At 43.9% G+C, this 24,763-nt stretch overlaps 1 protein-coding gene across 1 annotated transcript in view; it reads left to right on the forward strand.

Moving 5' to 3' along the window:
• The window catches only part of MAN1A1 (mannosidase alpha class 1A member 1), a 466,871-nt gene that overhangs the window by 108,885 nt on the left and 333,223 nt on the right, over positions 1-24,763 (forward strand). The window contains exon 2 of the mRNA XM_085611277.1: positions 17,874-17,970. Coding sequence (XP_085467403.1) covers positions 17,874-17,970 — 97 coding nt within the window. The remainder of the gene's footprint in view (positions 1-17,873; positions 17,971-24,763) is intronic.

Consider the following 24,763-nt stretch of genomic DNA (forward strand, 5'->3'; position numbering starts at 1 on the left):
TTGCATTATTATTAGCAATGCCAACAGCTCAAACTTTTAATAATGCGAGACCTATTGCATTGCAAATGCTTGTTTACTTTAACCTCCAGCTGGGCGCAAGATAAAGGCCGAAGAGAAGGGGCCATCAAGCCTACTTTTGTACCAATATAATCCTAGCTGGGTGCTGTCTGGACCATCACACTTAAATGCAACAGAGGTAAAACGAAGGCACACAACTTTTACTTAAAAAATGTTTTTCAACTTTGTTCAGTCCCTTTATATAAGATATGCATGTACTGTAAGAATGTCAAACGTGTTGGAGCAAGACCTCTGACCTGGTCAGTGTCGCTAGTGGAAGAGCACCCTGCTCTTCTGCTATTCCACTCTGTGTTCTTGTTTGCCTTTTTCTCTTGTTTGCCTTTCTGCTCTGTTCTGTCATTTTTGGGTTTCTGATCTCTGCCTTTCCACTCTGTTTTGTGTCCTTTTTTGCTTTTTTCTCTTGTTGCCTTTTTTCCTTGCCTCTTTCTCTTCGCCTTCCTCTTTGCCTTTTCTCTTTTTGCCTTCTTTCCCTTGCGTCCAGCGCTCCCTGCAGCTGCTGCCCCCGCATCGCTCTCGCCTCCCAGCTGAACCCCCTAACCCAACCCCTACTTAATGGTGGCAGTGCGCAGAATGCGTGCCAAAGGCAAGCCCGACCGCGACCAGCGCCAGGGACCCTGGTCCCCCGATACCCCCCCATGCACTCTCCACGCACTCAACCCTGGACGCAAAAACTGTCAGCTCGCAATGCCATACAACACCCAAGGCTCGTTCTCCTGCCGACACTGCACCTTCACCGGCCCCCGGACCCTGGCAGCTACACCCAACGGACTCCACCGCACGCAAACCACTGAGCTGCATCCTCCTCAACGTATGCTCCCTGCAAAGACACGCCATAGAAATCTGGGACCTCCAACTCACACACGCCTGACGCCCCATGGAAAACATCCACTTCCAGATCCAGCTCGACCCCAGAGTGACGCTCCGCCGAGCACTTGCCTAGAGAGACCCCCTGTACCCCATCTCCCTTCACCAACTCATCACCCGACCGCTTTGCACCCCACGCCTCTATGGACGACATACTACACGGAGATCTGAACTTCCACCTGGACAATCACCGCGACCCCAACACCACCGCCCTGCTGGAGAACCTCACCAACCTAGGACTGAAGCAACTTGGCTCCACCCCCACTCACAGCAGGACACATACTAAACCCTATCTTGGCCGGATAAAGCATTTGTTTCAGCCACACCATGGAACTGCTCTTGACCGACCACCACTGCATCCATTTTTCCTTTACGATACCCACCGCACACAAGCACACACACCGCCTCCCAGGCAGAAGCTTGAACAAAGTCTCTGAAGAACACCTCACCTCGGCCCTCACCTGCACCCCTCCCCCCAACTACGACAGGCGCCAACAGTCTCAAGCAACCTTCACCAATGGATCGCCAACTGCGCCAACACTCTCGTTCCCCTCCAGAACACCATGAGACGACACAAGAAAGCCAACTGGTTCACCACGGAGCTCCGAGAATCCAAGCGCTCTTGACTACTGGAGAAGACATGGAGAAACAGCAAAACCCCGGAAGCACGTTCCGCCTACAAAACAGCCATCACAGCACACCACCAACTCATCAAATCAACTAAAAAGCCTACAACTTCAAGCAACTCTTCGCCATCGTACAGGCATTTGTCAAACCCAACAGCGCAACCCCCCCTCCTAAGACCTCTGCAACAAACTCTGCTCCTTCTTTCATCTCAAGATCAAGACCTCTACGACAACTTTGACCAAGACCCTGGCACCACATCAACTCCCACCCCCAATGATGCCACCCAACAGACCCTCCTCACCTGGACCCCTCTCACCACATAAGACCCCTTAAAGGCAATGAAAGTATCTACTCGAACACCGTCTGACCCCTGCCCGTCGCTCATCTTCCACAGGGCTGCCATTCCCATCGCACCTGAGCTACGACAAACTATCTACTTCTCCCTCAACATGGCCACATTCCCGGACCACTGGAAGTGCGCCGAAGTCGACCCCCTCCCAAAGAAGCCCTCCTCAGACCCAATGGACCTTCTGCTGCCAGTCATCGAAAAGGCAGTAAACACGCAGCTAGCATACTTCATAAAAACCAACAGCATCCTAGACACCTCCCAACCCGGATTCTGCTGTAACCACAGCACCAGGACCGCCCTCCTCGCCACCACTGACATCTGCGCCCTCCTCGACCAAGGTCACACGGCAGCCCTCATCCTCCTGGAACTATCACCAGCCTTCGACACCTTCTCCCACCGCACACTAGCCACCAGACTCCACGACGCCGGCATCCAAGGAAAGGCCTTAGACTAGATATGATCTTTCCTCCCAGGCAGAACACAGAGAATAAGACTGCTGCCCTTCCTCTCAGAACCGACCGATCAGATGCGGAGTACCCCAAGGATCCTCCCTTAGCCCCACACTCTTCAACGTCTACATGGGCCCCATTTGCAACCATCGTCCAAAACCACGGGCTCAACATAGTCACCTTGGCCGACGACACCCAGCTCATCTTCTCCCTCACCAAGGAACCCGACATCACCTGGCACAACTTCCAAGAAGGGATGAAAGCATTTGTGACCTGGATGATCAACAGCTGCCTGAAGCACAACCCAGAGAAAACAGAAGTCCTCATCCTCTGCTCCACCCCCTCTGCATGGGACGACACCTGGCGGCCCCATGCCCTCGGAAACCCATGCACTCAACCTCTGCATCATACTCTTCACTCTGCATACTTTACAAGACGATCAAGTGGATCCCCCCACCCCCCCCCCCCCCAAATGACTCCAAGAAAAGTCACCCACGCTCTCATCACCAGCAGGCTGGGCTACGGCAACACCCTCTGTGCAGGAATCAACAAAACACTCGTCCGCAAACTCCAGAATGCCGCAGCCAGACTTATCCTCGATATCCTTCGACACAATCATATCACCAAACACCTCCGTGACCTCCACTGGTTCCCAATCGAAAGAAGAATAACCTTCAAGCTGCTCACACACGCCTTCAAAGCCCTCCACAACACCGGACCCGAATACCTCAATGACCGAATCTCCTTCCACGCCCCCAAGAGAAGCCTCTGCTCAGCCAACCTCTCCCTAGCCACTGTCCCTTGTTTTTACAGGACCAGAGCAGATGGAAGATCCTTCTCCTACCTCGCAGCCAAGACCTGGAACAAACTCTCCCTTCACCTCTGGAGCACAACACTGCACCAATTCAGAACACCTCAAGACCTGGCTCTTCAAATGACCCAAATAGAGCTGCTCTCCTCGTGCCTTGAGACCCTGACGGGTGAGTAGCGCGCTTCACAAAAACCTGATCAATTGGTCTGTCCCAGTATTTACACAAAGAACAATTTAAATACCACCTTTTTATTTCTTTTATAATGTTATGCATCCCAGTGCAGGGTGTCTGATAGCTTTACTTAACATTAACTTTATACATTGACAATAAATCATGTAAGTGTAAATTACAAGGTGTAGGAGTCACATGTCCTTCATAGCTCACTGTGCTATATTATGATTTATGAACTGTAAGTAACAAAGAATTGTTAAAAGCAGTAACCCACTTACCCATCTACATAAAATAAACATCTGCCCTTTGCAGGTTACATGATGTGCTTTGCAGGAGACACATTAATCTTCAATACTAATTTGATTCAAATCTGCGATTGTAAAAAATAAAAAACGGATCTCTTCAGCAAAAGCGTTATCCTCCAGAGTTATCTTATTCGTATTTATTATTCCCTGAGATTTACTGGGCACACTAGGATCCCTGCTGCAGGTGCTTTAACTCCGTAAGATATTTTAAAATGCACGCTTTGCAACCAGTTAAGCACAACAGATCTACTGCTATCCTTGTTGGCAATTTATTGGTAGCAGAGTTAAAAAAAAAAAATAATAATTAGCTGAGGCCCAGATTTTGCGTTGGTATCGCGCCACTTTTTAGCACAACCCACATCCAAAATCTAATTTGTTAAATCTCGTAATTTGCATAAATGTACTCATGATAGATCGGCTGAAAATGTGAGGTTTTAAAATCTGATGCCACTTCTTGTGATGTCTTATTCCTGCGAGGTCACTTCTTGTGATGCTATTTGCAATATCAACTGTCGTGACGTCATGTGTGTGACAACACCACACCATGTCACATGCATACTGCCTAACTTGTTTAGCACCCCTGCTACTTTTTTAAAGACTTGCGTCCTGCCTTAGGCCATAATTTTAAGACACCATTTTTTATTCTTAAAGATTATGTTGACTACCACACAAGCGGCAACTAAAATCTAGGTGCCTTGTTTTAATTACTACTTAGACACTAGAATATCTTAAGATAGCTTTGGTTGTTTTATGCCCAATTTTGTTATCTATAACCAGATGAAACGTGAATGTTAATCATCGGCTCCAGGATAGTGTTAAAATGATGCATTCTTGAATTAAATTGATTCATCATTTGTGTATTTGTTTGAATGCTTGTTTGTGGTTTAAATCATCATGGGCTTAGGCCAGAGTCCTTGTGTTCTAGTAGTGACGCAGTGGGGGTCCCTAAGTTCCAGTAATGACTCGGTGGGGGTCCCTGGGTTCCTGTAATGACTCGGTGGCAGTCCCTGGGTTCCAGTAAGGCTTAAGTGGAGGGTCCTTAGTCAAAAGGTTAGGAAGCAATGACCAAGTGAACATTTGTCTACATTGCTTGTTCACTTAATGAATATAAAGACTACCATTATATCATTACTTTTTAACTTCTTCTGCAGCGAGTAAAATCTTAAAAAATGCGCTTGACACTTGTTAGTGATCTATATGTCTAAAGATGTTCACTATATTGAGTGGAGGAAGTTTGTTTGTGCCTTTTCAGTTGCTGGACTTAAAATCATTTGCTTGTGTTGTGGCTAAAAGCAAGCAACAGAAGAACAGATTCAGTGCCATCACTGAATAGGTTTCAACTTTTACATCACTAAAAAATAAGAACTTAATGTGTTTATGCTGTATTGTTTGAAAATTGTAAGCACTATGAGGAAGACATACAGCTACCTCTGTGTAATGGTGCTTTGTTCCTCAACTTCCAAAATTGATTGGATGTGAGCAGTGATCACTTAACTCATTGCTCCACATTGCTAATTTCTTCGTAACCTATGTAATAGTGAGTATCCCAATACTGGATGTACACTGCAGTTAAACATAACCTAGAACAGTGTTTTCCCCACGGAAAGGGAACAAAACGGGTGCTTTTGCGATTCTAAACAAACTACTCAGTCATATAAACCTTTGCCAATGTGCTTTTGATCGTGGAAACTGATCTTGTTTTAGTGGTCTCTAAGGATTCCTGTGATGGAATCCATGTAAAGAAAGCTGTTAGTCTAGCACCAGAAATTAAGACTTTGTTAAACTGAAATCTGGTGTCCGGAAATGAACAGGTAAGATTAGGAAGCCTTAAGTCCTTATTCTATTTATACCAATATAAACCAGAGAAGATATTAAGTGCAGTTATGGTGGAGATCCCACCCACATTACGACAATGGCATTAGAAATTTTAAGGAATAATCAAGATTCCCACGATCCAATTCTTATGACTGTGTCTAGGGCAATGTATCCAAAATGTAGCATCTTCAAGCAGCTTTCCCTTTCTAGTGTCCTCTTGTCGGACCAGAAAGCCACCATCGCATGTCTCACTTCGATAGACAAAGGTTGGACTTGAGCATGCCATTTAAACTTGTTTTTACAAAACAATTGACCTGTGATCTTTATGAAGGAAATTTAATGTCATCCTGTACCAGATCAGTTTACCAGTTAATACCATTTTACTCTTCCAAACCTTTTTTCCTCCTTCTAGTATAAAAGCAGCATACAAAGGGTAGCGGCAATAGTATTCCATTTTAGTATGTCTCAGACTGAGCATTGCAATCATTTTATGGTCCTAGACTGAGTGGCAGGGAGTTGTGTCCAAAATCCATATTTCAATAATTCAGCAATCCCACACTCCTCCACTGTCAAAATATTTTTATGCCATGAAAATTGATTTAAGCCTCGACTACCAAATAGCTGTAGTAGAACAGTTTTCTTTCATTTTTTTTCTTTTAATTGGGAATGTTTCCCATCACAAAAGATGATCATTCGTCATGTAATGGCAGTTACCTCAAAATCTAGGGCAGTAAACAACTTCGGTAAACCATGTTTGTGGATCTAGTGTTCTGTGCAACAGAATCAAGTTTTTTTAAAGATGGCAATCGTGTAATGGTTATTGGGTCTCAACTAGGCAGCGTATGGGGCATGGACTCCTTACTTGTGCCCTTCCGCTGCGCGTGCCTCTGCTGCTCCCTGCCGTCATGTTGCGCAAGAGAATGAGAACCTTGCACTCCATTTTGCTTTTCCTTCTTCCGAACCAACAGATGCTGATTATGGCTCCTTTGATATCCCCTCAACCCCTTTACTTCCTCCTCAGTTATTGTTCTTTTCAATCCTTGCCCCCACAAACTCTCCTTTCATCACTTCTCATCTCTGCCGCTGGCCTTGGAATGTGCAGTTGATTTGTGCTGAGGCCATGTGTTCACAATAAAGTTCAGTGATCGATGAAACAACCACTCTTGCTGCCTTACGATACAATGTTAAGTATCTTCAGTGAAGATGAAAATAACATTAAATATAGGTACTAGGATGTTCTGTTTTCTAGCGGCAAAGTCATTTACACACACAGCTGGACAAACAGACCACCCTCCCTGTATGGTGAAGTTCTGTATTTGTATATTCATGGTTTTAAATGGGGCGGTATGGAGTTACCGGCACTTCCAAATTATCCAGCCATCAGTACCGGCACTTCTCTTTAGCCTGATGCATGGCAGGCTCAGGTTAGGTATCTCTTCCATAGCTGGACAGGTGCCACTATGCTTTCGAGGAGCTTGTAAGCGCATCGAACCTCTGAAGTAGCCTTGTGCTGAGTTTTGACGATTCCATCATCGCCCATTTGAATATCCCCAAAGTGCATGGGTTTGAGTGGGCTCGCGTCATGCTGTGATTAACAGGACAGGGTGTAGACAGACCTTGCACTGTCTCAGGTGCGCAACAACCATTCAACTGAAAGTGCTTTAACCCCCTCAAATCCCCCACTCTCCCTCAGGTGCCCTCCGTCGGGCGCGTGAAAGGGCTAGGGCTGCCAGTTAGTTATCCTTTCACTTTAGGGTACTGTAGTGGCAACACAATTCAAGCCTCTACCTTTGTCAAAGAAGGTTTTCTTTTCCAGCACAGGAGCTGCTTTCTTTTGTGTGCTTCTCCAACACTAATCACTGCATTTGCATAACAGCGACTGACCTTGGAACTGGGTCCATGGGTGTGAAGTTAGTCCTTCCCATAGAGCAAAGAATAGCAGGGAATGCTGAAGCACTCCAGGAATGAGCTCCCATGACAACTGGCAATAGATTTGGATGGGTGAAAAATGAGATGAACATAGAAGGAAAGGGGAGGGATGAGTGTAAAGAAGTGAGGTGACAGGTGAACATAGGATTGCCACTTTTTTTCAGACAAATATACAAGATATTTGTTCAGTTCTGAAATCATGAATGGCCTTAGAAATCGTATTTTAACACAAATTTGTGTAACGTTAAAAATCGGGTATTTTTTGTTAGCTTCAATAATCGTTGATATACATATATATATATATATATATATATATATATATATATATATATATATATATATATATATATATATATATATATATATATATATCACACACACACATATATTATCTACTGGCGGTCGCCAGTAGATAGTTAGGACCGTGTTTCCATTGGAAATCCGCAACATTCTATTTGGAATAACTTTGGCGCCGGTTGACTAATCCTCGCGAATTTTTCAAAACTAATGGGGTGCTACGCTCCGCTCCTACCCTGAAAGTCTCGGGGGGATTCGTCAAGCGGGGGCTGAGAAAAAAGGGGGGGTCCCAAAATGCGTTTTCCCCATGCATTTTCCCATAGGACCTTTAGTCCGAGCTACAGCCCGAACGGCTGAACAGAATTACTTGAAATTGGGCAGAGAGGTAGTCCTCAGGTCAGGGATGTGCCTTTTGCAGGTCTGGTGTAAATGTGTTCAGTAGGTCCTGAGAAAATAGCATTTAAATCAATATATATATCTATAGGCGCGCTCCGTGCGCTTACGGTAAGCTTACCGTACGCGTACGGTGCCGTGCGCGAGCTCAATTCTGATTGGTGGTTACATGACTGTAAACATTCGAATCGGTCGAAATCAGAAAGTATCGGCCGCCATTTTCTGTCTCTCGCACTGAAAAACAAAGGTTGATAACATGAAAAGGGGGCAACGAAGAGAGTTGCAGACCCCCTAGCGTTCGTCAGGGGGTTCACGAAGGACCAAAAAGTATGAAAAATAAATTTAATAATTTTAAAAAAAAATCGCGGAGTGCGCATACGGTAAGCTTACCGTACGCGTACGGTAAAAAAAAATAAAAAAAGAATTAACAATCACATTTAATATATAAATCGAAGGACCCCCAAGGGAGAAAACAATTGATATTTTGTCAAAAATGGAGAGGTGTGCACGGTACGAAATGCGCAACGTGGGCGCTCGGTGCGCGCAGCGCACCGAGTGGCCACAGCGCGCGCACGGTGCGCGAAGCGCACCGCGCGCGCAAAAATTAAAAATAAATACATAACTTAGCATTTAAAAAAACGTACAAATTCACTGAAAAAACCATAGGTTTCACACACGTTATAGTTAGGAATTAGCATTTAAAAAACCTTGCAAATTCACTTAAAAAACCATAGGTTTCACACAAGTTATAGTTAGCTGTACATTTCACTCGTAGAAAACCAATGAAATTCCACGTTATAGTTAGATCAGGTAACTATAACTTGCGCGACCGCAATGCACAATGTGTCATTTCAGATGTCATCATTGATGTCATGAGTGATGTCACTGACCATGTCATAAGTGATGTAATATGTGACGTCATCAGCAGTTTATTGTGGGCGCGCAAGTTATAGTTACCTGATCTAACTATAACGTGGAATTTCATTGTTTTTTTACGAGTGAAATGTACAGCTAACTATAACTTGTGTGAAACCTATGGTTTTTTAAGTGAATATATATATATATATATATATATATATCTATCCATGCTCGTGCTTGGTTGGTCGTTTGTTTGAAAAGCACTCGACAAGCACCAAGGTGTTCCAAGCATCGCCTTTATTAAGCGGAAAGGAAAACGTCTCTCTACTGCTTACACAGTTCCCACTACGTACGCCGACGCGTTTCGAGGCAATCCTCTCTTCAGGGCTGGTAGTGGAAAAATGCACCTCCGATCACTCCCCGCTGAAAGCACCATGTGATATACCATGTGGTCGGTTGTCACCTGTGCGATGAGCAAAGTATTCTGGGCAATGTAGTGTCGGCTTTGAATAAGAGTGCAACTTCCTGCTGAACGGAGCCCCCAAATGAGCCCCGGCAGATTAACGTAGTCCTCAATTCCTTGGTGTTAGTCCCCAATTAGAGGCCAGCAAATGTTAGCCCCTGGGGCCCCCAGGTTCTCGGGGTGGTGCTCTTCGACGGCACGACCGCCGCCAATAAATCCATGCTCGTGCTTGGTTGGTCGTTTGTTTGAAAAGCACTCGACAAGCACCAAGGTGTTCCAAGCATCACCTTTATTAAGCGGAAAGGAAAACGTCTCTCTACTGCTTACACAGTTCCCACTACGTACGCCGACGCGTTTCGAGGCAATCCTCTCTTCAGGGCTGGTAGTGGAAAAATGCACCTCCGATCACTCCCCGCTGAAAGCACCATGTGATATACCATGTGGTCGGTTGTCACCTGTGCGATGAGCAAAGTATTCTGGGCAATGTAGTGTCGGCTTTGAATAAGAGTGCAACTTCCTGCTGAACGGAGCCCCCAAATGAGCCCCGGCAGATTAACGTAGTCCTCAATTCCTTGGTGTTAGTCCCCAATTAGAGGCCAGCAAATGTTAGCCCCTGGGGCCCCCAGGTTCTCGGGGTGGTGCTCTTCGATGGCACGACCGCCGCCAATAAATCCATGCTCGTGCTTGGTTGGTCGTTTGTTTGAAAAGCACTCGACAAGCACCAAGGTGTTCCAAGCATCACCTTTATTAAGCGGAAAGGAAAACGTCTCTCTACTGCTTACACAGTTCCCACTACGTACGCCGACGCGTTTCGAGGCAATCCTCTCTTCAGGGCTGGTAGTGGAAAAATGCACCTCCGATCACTCCCCGCTGAAAGCACCATGTGATATACCATGTGGTCGGTTGTCACCTGTGCGATGAGCAAAGTATTCTGGGCAATGTAGTGTCGGCTTTGAATAAGAGTGCAACTTCCTGCTGAACGGAGCCCCCAAATGAGCCCCAGCAGATTAACGTAGTCCTCAATTCCTTGGTGTTAGTCCCCAATTAGAGGCCAGCAAATGTTAGCCCCTGGGGCCCCCAGGTTCTCGGGGTGGTGCTCTTCGACGGCACGACCGCCGCCAATAAATCCATGCTCGTGCTTGGTTGGTCGTTTGTTTGAAAAGCACTCGACAAGCACCAAGGTGTTCCAAGCATCACCTTTATTAAGCGGAAAGGAAAACGGCTCTCTACTGCTTACACAGTTCCCACTACGTACGCCGACGCGTTTCAAGGCAATCCTCTCTTCAGGGCAGGTAGTGGAAAAATGCACCTCCGATCACTCCCCGCTGAAAGCACGATGGTTTTTTAAGTGAATATAAATATATATATATATATATATATATATATATATATATATATATATATATATATACACACATACACATACACATACACATACACATACAGGCCACAACAGAAGTGTGCTCTATCACTACAACTAATGAAATGTAGCACAACACAATACTGGCCAGGCGGCAAACCTAAGGGATGAGTACAGCATGGAGGGGAGAAGAGGAGGCAAGTGTGGGGGGGGGAAACGGTTGCAAAATATAAGACTTGTGGAGAGAAGAGTAAGCGACAGGTGGGAGTAAGAGGGATAGAACCAGTGAGAGAAGGTTGGAGGCTGGGATGAGAGGAGAGTTGTAAATGGAGAGGTGATGTGGATCTAAAGTCACTGAACCAGCAGGAAGAGCCTGGCCATAGTGAAAGAGCCAGAGGCAGTGCTCTAAATGGCCGGTATTCATAGGTAATGAGTACCAGCACTTCTCTACTGCCATGGAAGGTAGGCTCAGTGTTTAATTTGAGCCGGTGGTTTCTGGTGCTCAACACCTGCACTTAACTGTCAACACTGGGGCTTGGAACAGTCTGCCACATGGTGGCTGTCTAATTTAAAGGTGAGCACAACAACTGTTTATTAATTTGGTATACTTTAAAAATAACTATTGACTGCTGCTCGAGCCATTCTTCCAGCTTTGGGGGCCTGGAACAGACTGAATTGTCAGTTGTAGGAGTGTGATGGTTAGTAATTGTTCTAGGACGGCCATTGGCAGTGCTGGGAGGGGCAATGTATGGTGCAAGCTGCAGTGGCCTCCTGACGAGGGCCCGGCACTAATTTCTTTGCAAATTAAGCACTGGGTAGGCTCATTGGCGGCTTGTGCTGGTGAGCACTAGGCTGTCGAAGGGGAACCTGTCCGACAGCCAAGGCGCTCTGTAGTCCTGAGCTGAGCGACTATCAAGAGTATGCTCATTTGCATGATGTCCCTGTGTGCACTATCACACTGTGTTTGACAGTGGAGGGTCCAATTAGGCCACGTGCTGTTAACCACATTCACATTATCCTGTGATCTTGTGCAAACACGGGAGTAGCAATTAAAGTCATAGGGAGATAAGGAGTTTAAATGGCTTTAATCCCACCTGAGACGTTGACTGTTTGCTTATGCCTGTGTGCTTCCCTGCTTGTCTGCCTGTTCTTGTCAGAGAGTAGGAGGGAGAGAATCCGGACACACTCGAGATATTGTAAAGGAAATGTTTGGAATGCTTTTGTGTATGTCTACTTGTTTCTTTCTGTGTGCATGCTTGAATAAATAGTATTGTGCCACACATCAACAAATAGCAATATGGTATTAAGAAGCTGCAAATAGTACAAAACAAATAAATGTTAACATATTGTGTCTGGCTTGTATTTTGTGTAACCAGTTAACCTGTTTTGGTGACACATACTCATTTATCATGTTTTAGTATGTGCTAAATCTGGTATAGAAGTAATTAAGTATACTCATGTCCTGCCCTTAGCCCCGCCACCTGCCAAAGCTCTAGCTCATTTTAATTAATACCTGCACTCATGTTTTCCTCATTTAAAGCACTAGTTATATTATGCAGTTCGAACATGTGGATTTGGGCAACGCAAGGGGTTTATCAGTAAGTGCTACTCATGTTTTCACACTGAAATCAATCATGCTGTAAGTACCAGAATGCATCGGATTGCGGAGGAAACGCACAAGGCTGGAAACTGGATGTGCCTTTATGCTGAGTCACGTTAGTATATCTCTGGTTGTGTTCCAGTAGAGCAGCAGGGCACCGTACACTCTACACCATGTGGTTGTAAAAGGACTCTTAACATTTGTGTAATTCAATTATGGAGGTGCACCCCTCAGGTTTTCTCATTTGTAGAAGTGCAGGGAACCTATTTATGCATTGTCGAACTCGCCTATTGTGATCAGTTTATCAACATCCCATTTCCGCAAGGGAACACCTTAAATGAAACCTGTTTCTGATCTTTACAAAGAAAGTTGCACAAGGTGCATTAGCCCACTAGGCTGCCTGACGGTGGTTAATCCCTGCCTAAAACACCGTGCATTCCAATTTGTGCCCTGTAATTTTGTGTTCTGGGATGTTTTATTTTTGACAAACCTTTTTTTATTTTAAAGAAATCAACATAAAACAATACAAATAAAACGGGTGCAGTGAAGCAGTCATCAAGATGTTCAAAAAACGTGCAACATAAAATTACAGTTAAATACAAATCAGCACAATGGGTCAGTAACACAATCAGATGAGTCATGGTCCCATTTAGCTATTAAAACCTTACAGCGTCTCATTATCAACAACGAATGGGGGAGTGTCGCTAAAGGGGGTACACAGTAGACCTCTGCTCTCATTCCAGGGGCCCCATATTTTCGTCCATTTGCCCGGGCATCCCCTGCTTTCATAAACCACCCTCTCCGCTGCATTCACCAGTCCATGTCGGACTCCCAGTCAGTATATCGAAGCTCAACTCCTCCCTTCCATGTTCTGGCGATATTGCGTTTTACCACCATGCAGCCCAACGAGACCTGCATTTGTTCAGTTCTTGACAAATCGGTAGCTTCCCAAATGTTCAATAGACTAAGCTGGGGGGGAAGCCTCAATAGGTTTATGACCTATCTGGTACATGGTGGACACAATCCTAACCCAGTACTGCTGAAGGACAGGACATTCCCACCACTGGTGTAAAAAGGTACCAGTGGAACCACTGCCATGGGGACAGACCGGCGAGCCAAGAAGCCCCATCTTAACAAGCAATGAACTAGTGTAGTAGGCTGTGTGGAGTATTTTGAGCTGTACAAGTTTGAAACGGGAACGGATAGCCACCTCCCGGGGCGAGGCCAGGGCCTCCTCCAATCCTAATTGGGCCTGTCTGCAGCTCTCTCCGAATGGGACAACCCCCGCCCTTCGCCCACAGGTCCCCAACCTTAGAGAACATTCAGGTCCCATTTGTCAAACCCCGGCTTCCTTGAGAGCATACCTAATTGACAGGACTCCAGCAGTGGAGTAACCCGTGTGATCTTGCCCTTCCTGCCCAAAGCAGCAGTTGCAGCGGTCCAGATGGAAACTGTGGTAGAAGTCGGGGTGTATTTAGGTGTTTATCTTGTGCCCTTAAGTAGTTGCCTGCAAACCTATTGTGCCTGTCCATTCTATATGCTGGGTCTGTAATAGGTTGGTGCTTCGTGATTAAGGACCACTAGGTGTGAGGCCCAGTAGTTCTGGGATTTATTTGATTTTTGTTAGCTTGTTAGAAAAGTTATTGTCATTACCAGGGTTGGATTGGGATCGAAAATCGGCCTGAGCACATTATAAAAAAGTGGCCCACATTTGCATATTGTTTTCTGCAAAACACTGCTTCAGTGAAGTTTTTATGAAAAGGGGGTGGGGGGGGGGGGCATGTTGTATTAACTTCACTTGGATAAAAAAGAAAATCCACAGATTAGTTTACGCTGCTGAGCCACACATGAATGCAAGTGAGACCACTTATGCCCAGTCCCCCTGCCCCCGCTCAATCAGCATACATTAATGGGCCATCCCAGCGAGAGAAAGGGAGTGATACCTTGGCCCATCTGCCTCTAAAAAGCCCACCCTTGCACCTGCTGGCGGCATCCTAACAGCACAGACCGCCCCCAGGCTGCCCAAAGAAGCAGCTCACAGCTGGAACTCGGATACTGGCCCTTCGGCCGTTTCCCGAGTGCCCACGTTACCAATCCGACCCTGGTCATTACAGCTCTGCCTGCACTCAGTTGGGATAAAAGGACATATTTTACGATCCCAGCGTTCTCCGTGAGAGCAAGTGGAATAGACTAATAAGTGTATTAAACCCATCCTTTGAAGATGAACTGGTCGTCACGGTCAGCCCACATTCATTGTGTCTGATAAACTTAGTCCTTATCCCGCCTCACATTAAAAGTACTTTACATGTTTCGACATGACACAGACGGTCACAGATAGCTACGTAAACACACCTATAATGGTTCAGTATAACCTGGGCCACTGGATTTACCCAATTGTGCGGCAGCTATTTTTTTCACATCATTATAGATTTGCCGCATTGGCCACACAATCAATCATCCACTGCATAATCTGCACATTTTAATTAAAAAATTGTTTCTAGCTAAAACAGTATAAATGTTACTAAAAACGCACGGCAAGTGTTCCCACGAGTGTGAGGCCCTTAGCAAAGTTTGACTGGTCACCTTTGTGTTGCTTATTGCTACATTTGGGTGTTAAACTTGTACTAATGGGGTCTAACCAATGCTCAGACTGTTAAAAAGTGTAAAAATGACAAAGAAATACTTTCACAAAATGTCGCATTGCGCTGCATAATTTGCCTTTGTTGCTTAATCTACTCAACCCTGCTGTATAATTCGGCCCTCCCCTGCCACAGTATTCTAGTGGCCCTGAGTATGTGGCCTCTGCCACTGTCAGTATTTTTTCCGGTTTGCCTGATGCCACATCCTTGCATGGACGCTTATCACACAGTGCTTTTGTTATTAACCCCCAACTTGCATCTTCTGAATTAAGTTTTTGCCAAATTCAAAGTATAGAACGCAGTTATATAGGTTATACTGACTTCATACACCGGATACGAAGCAAAGGTAGGTGGTGCCTATGTGCACAGAGAAAGGTGGATTAAATTAATCCAAAACTGTGGTAAGAAATGTAGCTAATTTTCTTCTGTACATGTAAATCTATGGGTCAAATGGTATTTTTTCTAGCGCTGGATAGCCGCCTCCTATGTGGCGCTAATTCTTAGCAAATTTTGGGAAATACTCGTGCATTTTCACCTCCTCACTCCACTTACACCCTGGAAATTAAAGCAGGTCGACAAAAGCTCATGTGCTCCTAAGTTACCTCAGCAGCATCTGGTGTTTTTATTCCTTTCAAAAACATGTTAATTTTAGAGAAACATAGACATCTTCTTATTACAAAGCAAGACAAAGAAACTGGTCAAACACATTTTTCTTTCTTTATCCAGGCTACACTGCATTGGGAGTGCTGTGCAGCGTGGTTAAACACCACTGGGAAAGGAATCGGCCATAAAGGCAAGACCTATTTGCTTTTCCTATGCTTGTGTTTTTTGTAGGGGACACTAACCTGAGTTAGTTTAACCTGTCTGCTTTGTGCATTTAGTAGTTGGCTAGCTTCAACCAAAGAACAGTTGGCTGTGCCTGCCTTTGAAAACTGGTGGAAGCTTAAATAATTGTACAGAAACTGCACACGAGTAGCACTGTGAATAGAAATGAGTGGAGAAGCCAAGCTACATTATTCTGAAAGAACCCATTATGTGCACCTCTGCCTTGATTTTGGTTGCGTGATTGCTTCTCAGAGTAAATGACACACTTGCCCTCTCGGAGCTATGAAATCTGGCTGGCCCGGTTGGAGACATGAGGGCACTGTTGATTTTTGGACTTTGTCTGCATGAGCTTGAACTACTTGGAGTGGCGCATGATTTACTGTGGTCCCTTTTGGGTGATAGATGTACTTAGGAGTAGACTCTACCCAATTAAGCGTTTACTTGATTTATGTTGATAAGCACACAACTTATTTCTTGTGGCTTTGAGCTTGTACATTTTGACATAACATGCCCTAGTCCTTCGCAAAATTTCCCTTTGATCCTTTTCAAAATTAGTTTTGTTTAGAAACTATTTTTTGCTGGCTTAGGAATCAATGTCCTAAGATTAGTGGTTTCAGATTTTATGTACACGTCTGGTTTGTTGTCTGGTAAACTTGTATATCTCTCCATTTTCAAATTCCCACTGGTTCCGCTTAAATGTTCTTGTTTTAATGTCCTTTTGAATTTGATTTACTTGGGAAGCTTAATCTTGCTTTTTTAAACTTCATATTCATTATGTTGCACTCTTATTTGGGGGGTTTATGGTTAGATTTCTGCCTTTTAACGCGCAATTGTTTTATAGGTGTTACGCTTGAGGGAAACCAAGCTTTTGTCACTGGAAACCTCTCAGCCAGGTATGGATGTGATGCTTAGTTTTAATGACCCTCCAGAAAAAAATGTGTGAAGATCGCCCCATTTAACATTATACGCTGGTGTTTCTTAACCTTTTAACTTCTGTTAACCCCCACATAATTACTGAAAACGGGGATCCCGACAATCATTATTGGAAATTGATGTATTCCACTCCTCCCCACGGAATCATTACTGGATGCCTGGGACCCTGGCATCAACATTTTTGATGATTTGAAACGCAAACTCATACTCCCAAAAATGCAGACACCAGCATGCCACATGCAGATACATATTACTTATTTGGAAAGTTGGAGCTTGTCTAAATTCAATTTAGACCACTTATTGTCCGTACTAGATATTATTTGATGCACTTGCACTGCTCCCACAAATCAATCTGAGGATGCTAACTTAATTTTTAGCTTCCAATGTCAAATTCCTTCACCTTTACATAACTTTTTCAAATTCGCTTTAAACTTTGCTTCATTTGTGTACACTTTAATAATCTGTTAATATAATTTAATTTTGCAAGTAGTTGCTAACGCCCGGAGTACACTTTGCAGACCCCTAGTGGTCCCTGGACCACAGGTAGAGAACCACTGTCATACACAATTGGTGGACCTGGTACATGTGCTTTGCTCTTTGAATATTTTAAATATATGACTTGATGGCAAGTGACAGCACAGATGTTTGTGTTTGGACCCACTTGAGTGGAAACTGGGCTGGAGAGTAAAATTTATATCTAAATCTAAATAATTGCTTTGGTGAAAGCTCTTCCGCCTCAAGTCTGGACAAATTTCATCTAAATAGATGTATATTTTAGACCCTCATGCACTGCGAGTTACCTACAAAACTACCCTAGCACTGGGAAAACGTGAGTTTGCACGGTTTTTTTTAAGGGAAAGTGTTCATTTGCAGTAGAGTTGTTTTACTCGTTCTGAAGACGTGCAAAATAGAAATAAAAATGCTGCTCTTAAATGACTTGTTTTAGTAAATATTGTGGTCAAATGTTTTAATTTGCTAAACCTGTCCTACTAAACTGTTTTTCTTTTTATTTTACCACTGTGAATTCTTGTAGCACTAATGTTGTTGGCTCAAGTACTTTGCATTTACTGATTTGACATTTCCACCTTGTCCTTCTTTTCCTCCAGATGATGAAATATGCATGGGATAATTATAAACGTTATGCATGGGGATTAAATGAACTGAAGCCAGTATCGAAACAAGGACATGCTAGTAATTTATTTGGTGAGTGCCTTTTGCTTAGGTTCTTGATGACATGAACACTGAAAGCACTAAATGTTTTGTGAAGTTTACAAATATTGGAGTTGAGTGCTATAAAAGTTGGGTAACTTGTAGCATATATTTGTTACCCTATTGGGTAATTAATGCTGGCTCCCGAGTTGCCATTTTGTAAGCTACTTGGATGAGAAGGTTATGCCCAATTTCTCGTTTACTGCTTTGATGTTGTATCTAACCATCTTTAATCAAACTGTGTGATGCTTAATGTGAGTAAAGTGGTTTACTATATGGTGTTGCTGTTAAACCTCATAGTGTGCAAGTCACGATTCCATATCGGGTCTTGTCAAGTTTATTTATAAAACTTTTCCTCAGTTCTGGATAACTGTGGTTCAGCAGCCGTGCTTTATTAAAGAAACATGTATGAAGTATTTAGAAATACCAAAGTTGAATAAGAAAATGCAACACCGAAGTCCAACACCCATTTATACAAAAATGCTAGATTTTTATCTTTAAATAGACACCACAACAACAACTCCACAGGAGGGTTCGGGAGGTAATTTAAAACGGACAATAAATTACACCTTTCCACTTAAGGCAAATCTACTGTGACTCGATGTTTAAAACAAGTAACTTTAACGGTTATAAGGGTTCTCTTGGTGGGGGTCCAGCTCATATATGGAGCTAATGGCAGGGACCAGTCGGGTCCAGTTGAACAGTTATTTTGAATTTTAAGCAACCTACACTCCAGTTCAATTTCCCATGGGCAAACTACCATAGTAGTAAATGGAGAGGTGCTGATGCAAAGGATATAGGTTGCTGAAAATGCTCAAGGATGCTGAGGCAGTGTCTGCGCTTCCTTGTCCAAAGACAACTGGCCTCTGGGGTCTGTCTCATGAAGTTAGTAAAGTCCAGTGCAAAACCAGTTGTCAGTGGTAGTCTAGTCTCGGATTACAGCAAAACCCAGCAGTTTCCTTGAACTTGCAGTAACGTCTGTGCAAACAAACTGCTTTCTGGTGAGACTTCTAGGTTCGCTAAACTTGGGTGCAACTCTTGAGGGTCGGGACTGTCCCTGGCTGCACCTCTGCGTCCAGCAGCGATCCGGCTTCTTGGCGCTGGGCTCTCAAAGGGGCAGGCTTCTCCGCTTCATGGTCCTGTGGCTGTAACAGGGAGTCAGCCAGCTGACTGAGTCACCTTCTCTATCTGGAGCGTGGGAATGACTTTTCCTCAAGTGGCACACCAAAGGCACAGTCCGTTTTTTGCTAGCCCAAAATGCAAGAGGTGCAGTTCAGCCTTCTAGGCAGCTTCTATTTGCTGGGCAGTCGTCTTCGGTCCTTTCTGCTTTACAGATGTCATCTGAGGACTTGTTTCCATGGTTGCCCCCAACAAGCCTTGGGGGATATTAAGACTGACTAGCCAATGGGCTACCAGGTCCCCACGTACCTGACTTCCTGCGAAGTGTGGTATTTAGCTAGCCCAGAATGCATTACTCTTTCTACTCCCAACATGACAGATCCATTTTTTTGGTTTGTGCTGCTCAAGCCGCAGGTGTAGCTACCTCTGGTCTACATGCCCTCAGAAAAATTGATTTGGCAACTGATCCCTCTCTGCCAGAGATGCCTGCCTGCTAAAACAAAGGAGCATCCCCTTTCATGTGTGACTACCATTGCCTTTCTAAGGTGGCTTCCCCTTGGAAGCTCGTCTTTTGGGCTCACACCCATTCTGGACATCCTGCCAGGAGTAGGATGTCACACCTTTACTCTCCGCAGACCCTTCGTTCCTCTTCCTGGGAGTCTCATCTCTCCTCAGGAACAGCAGCTTGTGTGCAGCTATAAATGTTTACAGAAAACTTTGGGCAACGAAGTGGCATCTTTCTAAAGTTGTAATTTGTATGAAAGTTACATTAAACCAGACTTGTTGCTCAAGTTGAATTTAGCACTGCTGAGTTGTCAGTGTGTAACTCCATATTCACCAGTGGGGCTACTAGCCTTTCCAAGTAAAAACTATTTGCGTTTTTTACTGTCAGGACACGTAAAGTTAAGAAAGAACATGTTAGTATTTTAAATGTAATGCACCATGCCTTTAGGACTAAGTAGGGCCTGCCTTAGGGGTGACATAGAAATTAAAGGAAGGATTGGGCTTTGCCATTGGTTTAAATGGCAAAGTCGAGTTAGCAGTTTGCAATGGCGTACTGGGATTCATGCTTTCCTTTGTCACACTCATGGAGACACAGTAAGTGCTTCAGTCCATGAGGGGCACTTAATTTGCAGGCCCTAGATACCCCTGGTATATCGTATACTAGCGACTTATAAGTAAGTTAACTTGTGGCAATTGGGTGTGCCTGGCACTGAGTCAGGACTCTGCATCTTCATCCAAGTGTAGTCGCAGTTTCAAAATTGTAAATATAGGCACAGTCAAATGTTTTCAGAAAAACAAGCCACTGTTCTTAATCCGGACTTTGCTAGTCACAAGTAGTGCTTTGTTTGTTACTTAAGCATCCCTGGGAGACTAGCAATATCCTGATAATACATAGAGTTGAGCTTATTTTATTGCTTGAATGATCTGGGGAGCTTGGAAACCTTTACCTGTGCTCGCAAAGCATCTGTATTGTACTACGCTCAATAAGACTCGGAGATGATGACCAGAGACTGTGGTGATTTGTGTATTGGCAGCTGGGCCAGTGTTAACATACAGGCGGGTACTTGTGATTTTGGGATTTTAAGTCTGGTCACGAGGGGCAGAGCCAGCATCAATACTCACCTTTTTTCCACCTTTCCACTATTTACTGTTACATGTGCTCACACTGGCACCACGGAGTTAACTGGCTTGTGTCCTAATGTTTCCATTACAAATTCATATGGTTTCCTGAGAAGCCATTTCCTTGTTGGTTCTATTAATTATCTTGTTCTGCACAAGTCTTGTGAAAAACTGCTTCTTTCCAGAATCCTACTTGCTTTTACCGGGTCCAAGTCTTGTATTAGCCATGTCCTCGCTCCCTGGAGTGTGAAGGCTGGTGGGGGTGGATATGAAAGTGGAGAGAACATTGAAGTTCTGATCGTGGGATTCTGAGCCATTGTTAACTGATGAGTTTTCCTATATATCGCTCTCCTCCCAACCTCTTTTCTTCATGGGAGTCTGCATCTGCTTTTTTATAAAAACCATACAAGTCACAAATATAACAGTACAAGTAAAAAAGAGGAAAGACAGCCAACCATTAATGTCAGCAGTCATCAGGTACAAATATCCAACAAGTTAAATAAATAAAAGAAAATCTAAAAGCCTAATAAACGCAGGATTCTAGTCACAGCTCAAACTAAGCCTAACTGCCACCTTTAAAAACTAAGGACATACCATAGTGTAGACCCTGAGAGCCAGGCTAAATAGGTCAAAGCGGGACGCACCTGATTAAAATGTAATGTTTTTAAAAATGGGATTATGTAGGTCTTCCTCGGTACCTCGTAAAAATTGAAAATATTAAAAAATGGATCATGTCCTGGGGAGACTTGTTATCATAGCCACATAAAGGCAAAGTCTGACCATTGCTGCTCCCACGGGGGTGAGCAAGGAGAAGATGAAATAAGTCAAAGCGGAACCTTGTCAGTAAAAAACGGTCATATGTGTTTGGGAGCCCTAAGAGATACGGTTCCATTGATTGTACTGTTTTAAAATGATGTATTTCCGTACACTGGGTTTCATTAATTCAGACTCCTCCCTTTTCACTCCCTGGAGTCTGTAAAAATGCTCCTTGGCCCAGACCAGATCCTTCCTGGTGATAGTGTCCAGGTCACTAAAGAACTCCGCCCTCCCAAGAGTTCTAAACCCTTCCCCGATATATTTTAACCAAGGGATACGGTGGGCATAATCAAGAGCCATGCAATCCCATTATGATGTCTATGAGCACTTAAAATCTGGTGCAAAAAAGTGAGACTTATATCAAGTGTTTTTTTTTTTTTGGGGTCTCTGAACTGGACACATAAGACCTTCAAGGAGTACAAAAAATGACGGCCATGTAAAGCGAAATATCAAAAGTGTTTGGGTTGGAGTGTTGCTCCAGATAGGGTTTGTTGGAATGCAACTTGCCTTCCAGCGATAGATTGGGCAATTGTGTTTTGGCTGAAATTACAGTAGAATGAGAAATGCATTTTTTTATGTTTTCGGTAGCGTTTTGGTGTACATTTTATGGTAAATTAGATCTGTGTCCTCCAATTGGTATTCGCAGTTCATTTCTATTAACACTTGCTACTGAAAATTGCCGAACTTTCCTTAAAGTTGGAATTCTTCTTTTTTCCCCACAAATGCTAGATTGGGACCCTTTGGATGTTTCAGGTTTGCCACCTAGGAATTTCAGATGTTGGTACATGAGCATTTATGGCACATTGGCAAGTTTTTAAAGGGGCAGGGAATGGGTGTAATCCCACCATACCCTTTATGGTATTGACAAAAATAAAAAATTGCTAAGAATGTCAATAAAATAAATAAGCAAAAGACACACAATTGATGGACGGAATGCAGAACAAATCAAAACATTCTCCCCCAGTCAAGAGATCTGGGTTAAATCCATCATTCTTTTGCTCACCATGCCACCCCAGTTTAGACCTGGCCATATGCAAATCAGTCTTGACCCTGTGCCTCATGGGAACAGCCCAGCCCGAACTGCCAAGCCAGGTCCTCCCTGGACTGGAAACAAGCATCCAAGGACCAGTTTCGGGGTTTCACCCCTCTTCAGCCAGGATAGCTTGATTCCAGTGGCACAGTGAGCCCAGGATCCACGTCTGGGCATACCTCGCACACTTGCCACTGGATTCAAGATAGCCTGGCTGATGAGGGATATGAACCCGAAACCGGTCCCAGGATGCTTGTTTCCAGTCCAGGGAAGACCTGGCTTGGCAGTTCGGGCTGGACTGTTCCCATGAGGCACAGGGTCAGACTGATTTGGCCATGTCTGAACTGGGGTGGTGGAGTGAGCTAAAGAATGATGCATTAAACCCAGATCAGTTGACTGGGGGTGAGTGTTTGATTTGTTGAAACGCTCCGTCCATCATTCCCTTTGGTATCGAATTAAATAAATAACCCATAAATTCAGGTGAACCTTGCTCCCAACGACAAATTCTTAGGGAAGGAATTTACTCCGTTCCCAGCACCTGGCACAACTGTTTAATAGAAGCAGCACCTCTCCAAATTTGAGCCATTCCCATTCTCTCCCACTCCAAACCCTCTGCTACTTTCCCTCATCTTGACCAGCAATGCTGAGGATGGTAATGTGGATGTGGGGAGGAGAGGTGTTAGTAGCGTTATCCCATATTTCTTCAGAAAGCAACTGTGTACCTATTAGCAGAGGTATCAAAACCATATAATATTTCAGTGGGTTCCAGTTGTGGTTGTTGTTAATTTGGTTACCAGGACACCACTCAAGTCTAATTCTTTTTGAATTTTTTTTTTCCATATTCATTTCTAGAAAGTGGATTGCTTTACATAATCAGCTTATCTTGTCATTCATGCCCACTGTAGCCTGCTCCGGTTACCTTCAAGATGATTTCCTGTTCAGTATACCGTTTACTGTCACTTTCCCAACTTTACTTGTAGTTGCATGCGCACACATCCTGCTGAAAACTCTTAAATCCTCCACCACCATATTTGTTTTATCTAGCTTAGTTATGGCTTCTTTTATTTGGAACACCATACCTCTTTACCCACTGTTCTGTTCAATCACTTCAGTCATTCTGTAAATCTCTCAAATCTTTGCGTTTTTCTCCACACAAGCTGTGCCTCTGCTTTCCTCATCTTATTGCCAAGAAACCATTTTGGGGTTTGTCTGATTTCAGATAGGTCATAACTAACTTTGCTGATCCTAGAAAATAGTATGGGAAAAGGAGTGAGAATGATGGACAAGCATATAGGGGCACTTATTGGAGGGGATGTGTGGGGGATGGGAGTTGACTTATTCGTGCACATAAATATGAATGCTTCCTCAGGTACCTATGGCTTAAGACTGGGCAGCTAACCAGCTATCTGTTTGTTTGTTTTTTGTTGCTTTTTACATTTGAGAAATGTAAGTAAAGGAGCAGGAAACATATTTTGAGTCTGCTCATTTGAAGGATTCCAGTGGTTAGTAACGGCTTTGTTATATCTTCGTTCTCTGCTTGCTTGCAGACAATGCTGCCTCTTATTTTTCATTTGACTCCATATCAAATTTGAGAAAGACCTGTTCTACAGGTCCTGGTTCAGACTATTCATCTACAGCTTTTGTTATTTGATTCGTGTTGCAGTACCTAATTTACAGTTCCAGTCAAAACATCCATTATTTTAATTTTCTGGTGTTCTGTAGCATGGACTAAGCTGTACAGCGTCGACACATTTGACATTTAATGATAGGATGTTAGTCTCCTTTATATGAGATCTCCCAATTTTCAAATCTGGTTTGCATCAGGACTTTGTTTACACCAAACTGAAGGTGCTTGTTTTCTAATCACTTTAAAAACACAGTACATTGTGCTACTCGATGGAACCACCCCACTATATTAGGGAAAGGAGTTTTAGGCCAGACCCTGCTAGCGACTGCTTAAGTGTCAACCCCAAAGGGCGTATTTAGGAAAATACCAGTAGACCTTGAGATATCCGTGCAATAATTCACGTGCTCCAAACGTTTTTCTTTAGAAGAAATCCAAACGCTGCAAAAGATGTTACATGTAGAGTAACTTCCAAAAAGAAATGGAGTCAAAAGTGTACTCCACGTGTCTCCATTTTATGGTCCCCACAAGGGCAACACTGATGCTAGCCCAACCTGTCTTTGTCCTGTGTGCTA

The sequence above is a fragment of the Triturus cristatus genome, chromosome 6, assembly GCF_964204655.1.
Source record: "Triturus cristatus chromosome 6, aTriCri1.1, whole genome shotgun sequence".
Taxonomy (NCBI): domain Eukaryota; kingdom Metazoa; phylum Chordata; class Amphibia; order Caudata; family Salamandridae; genus Triturus; species Triturus cristatus.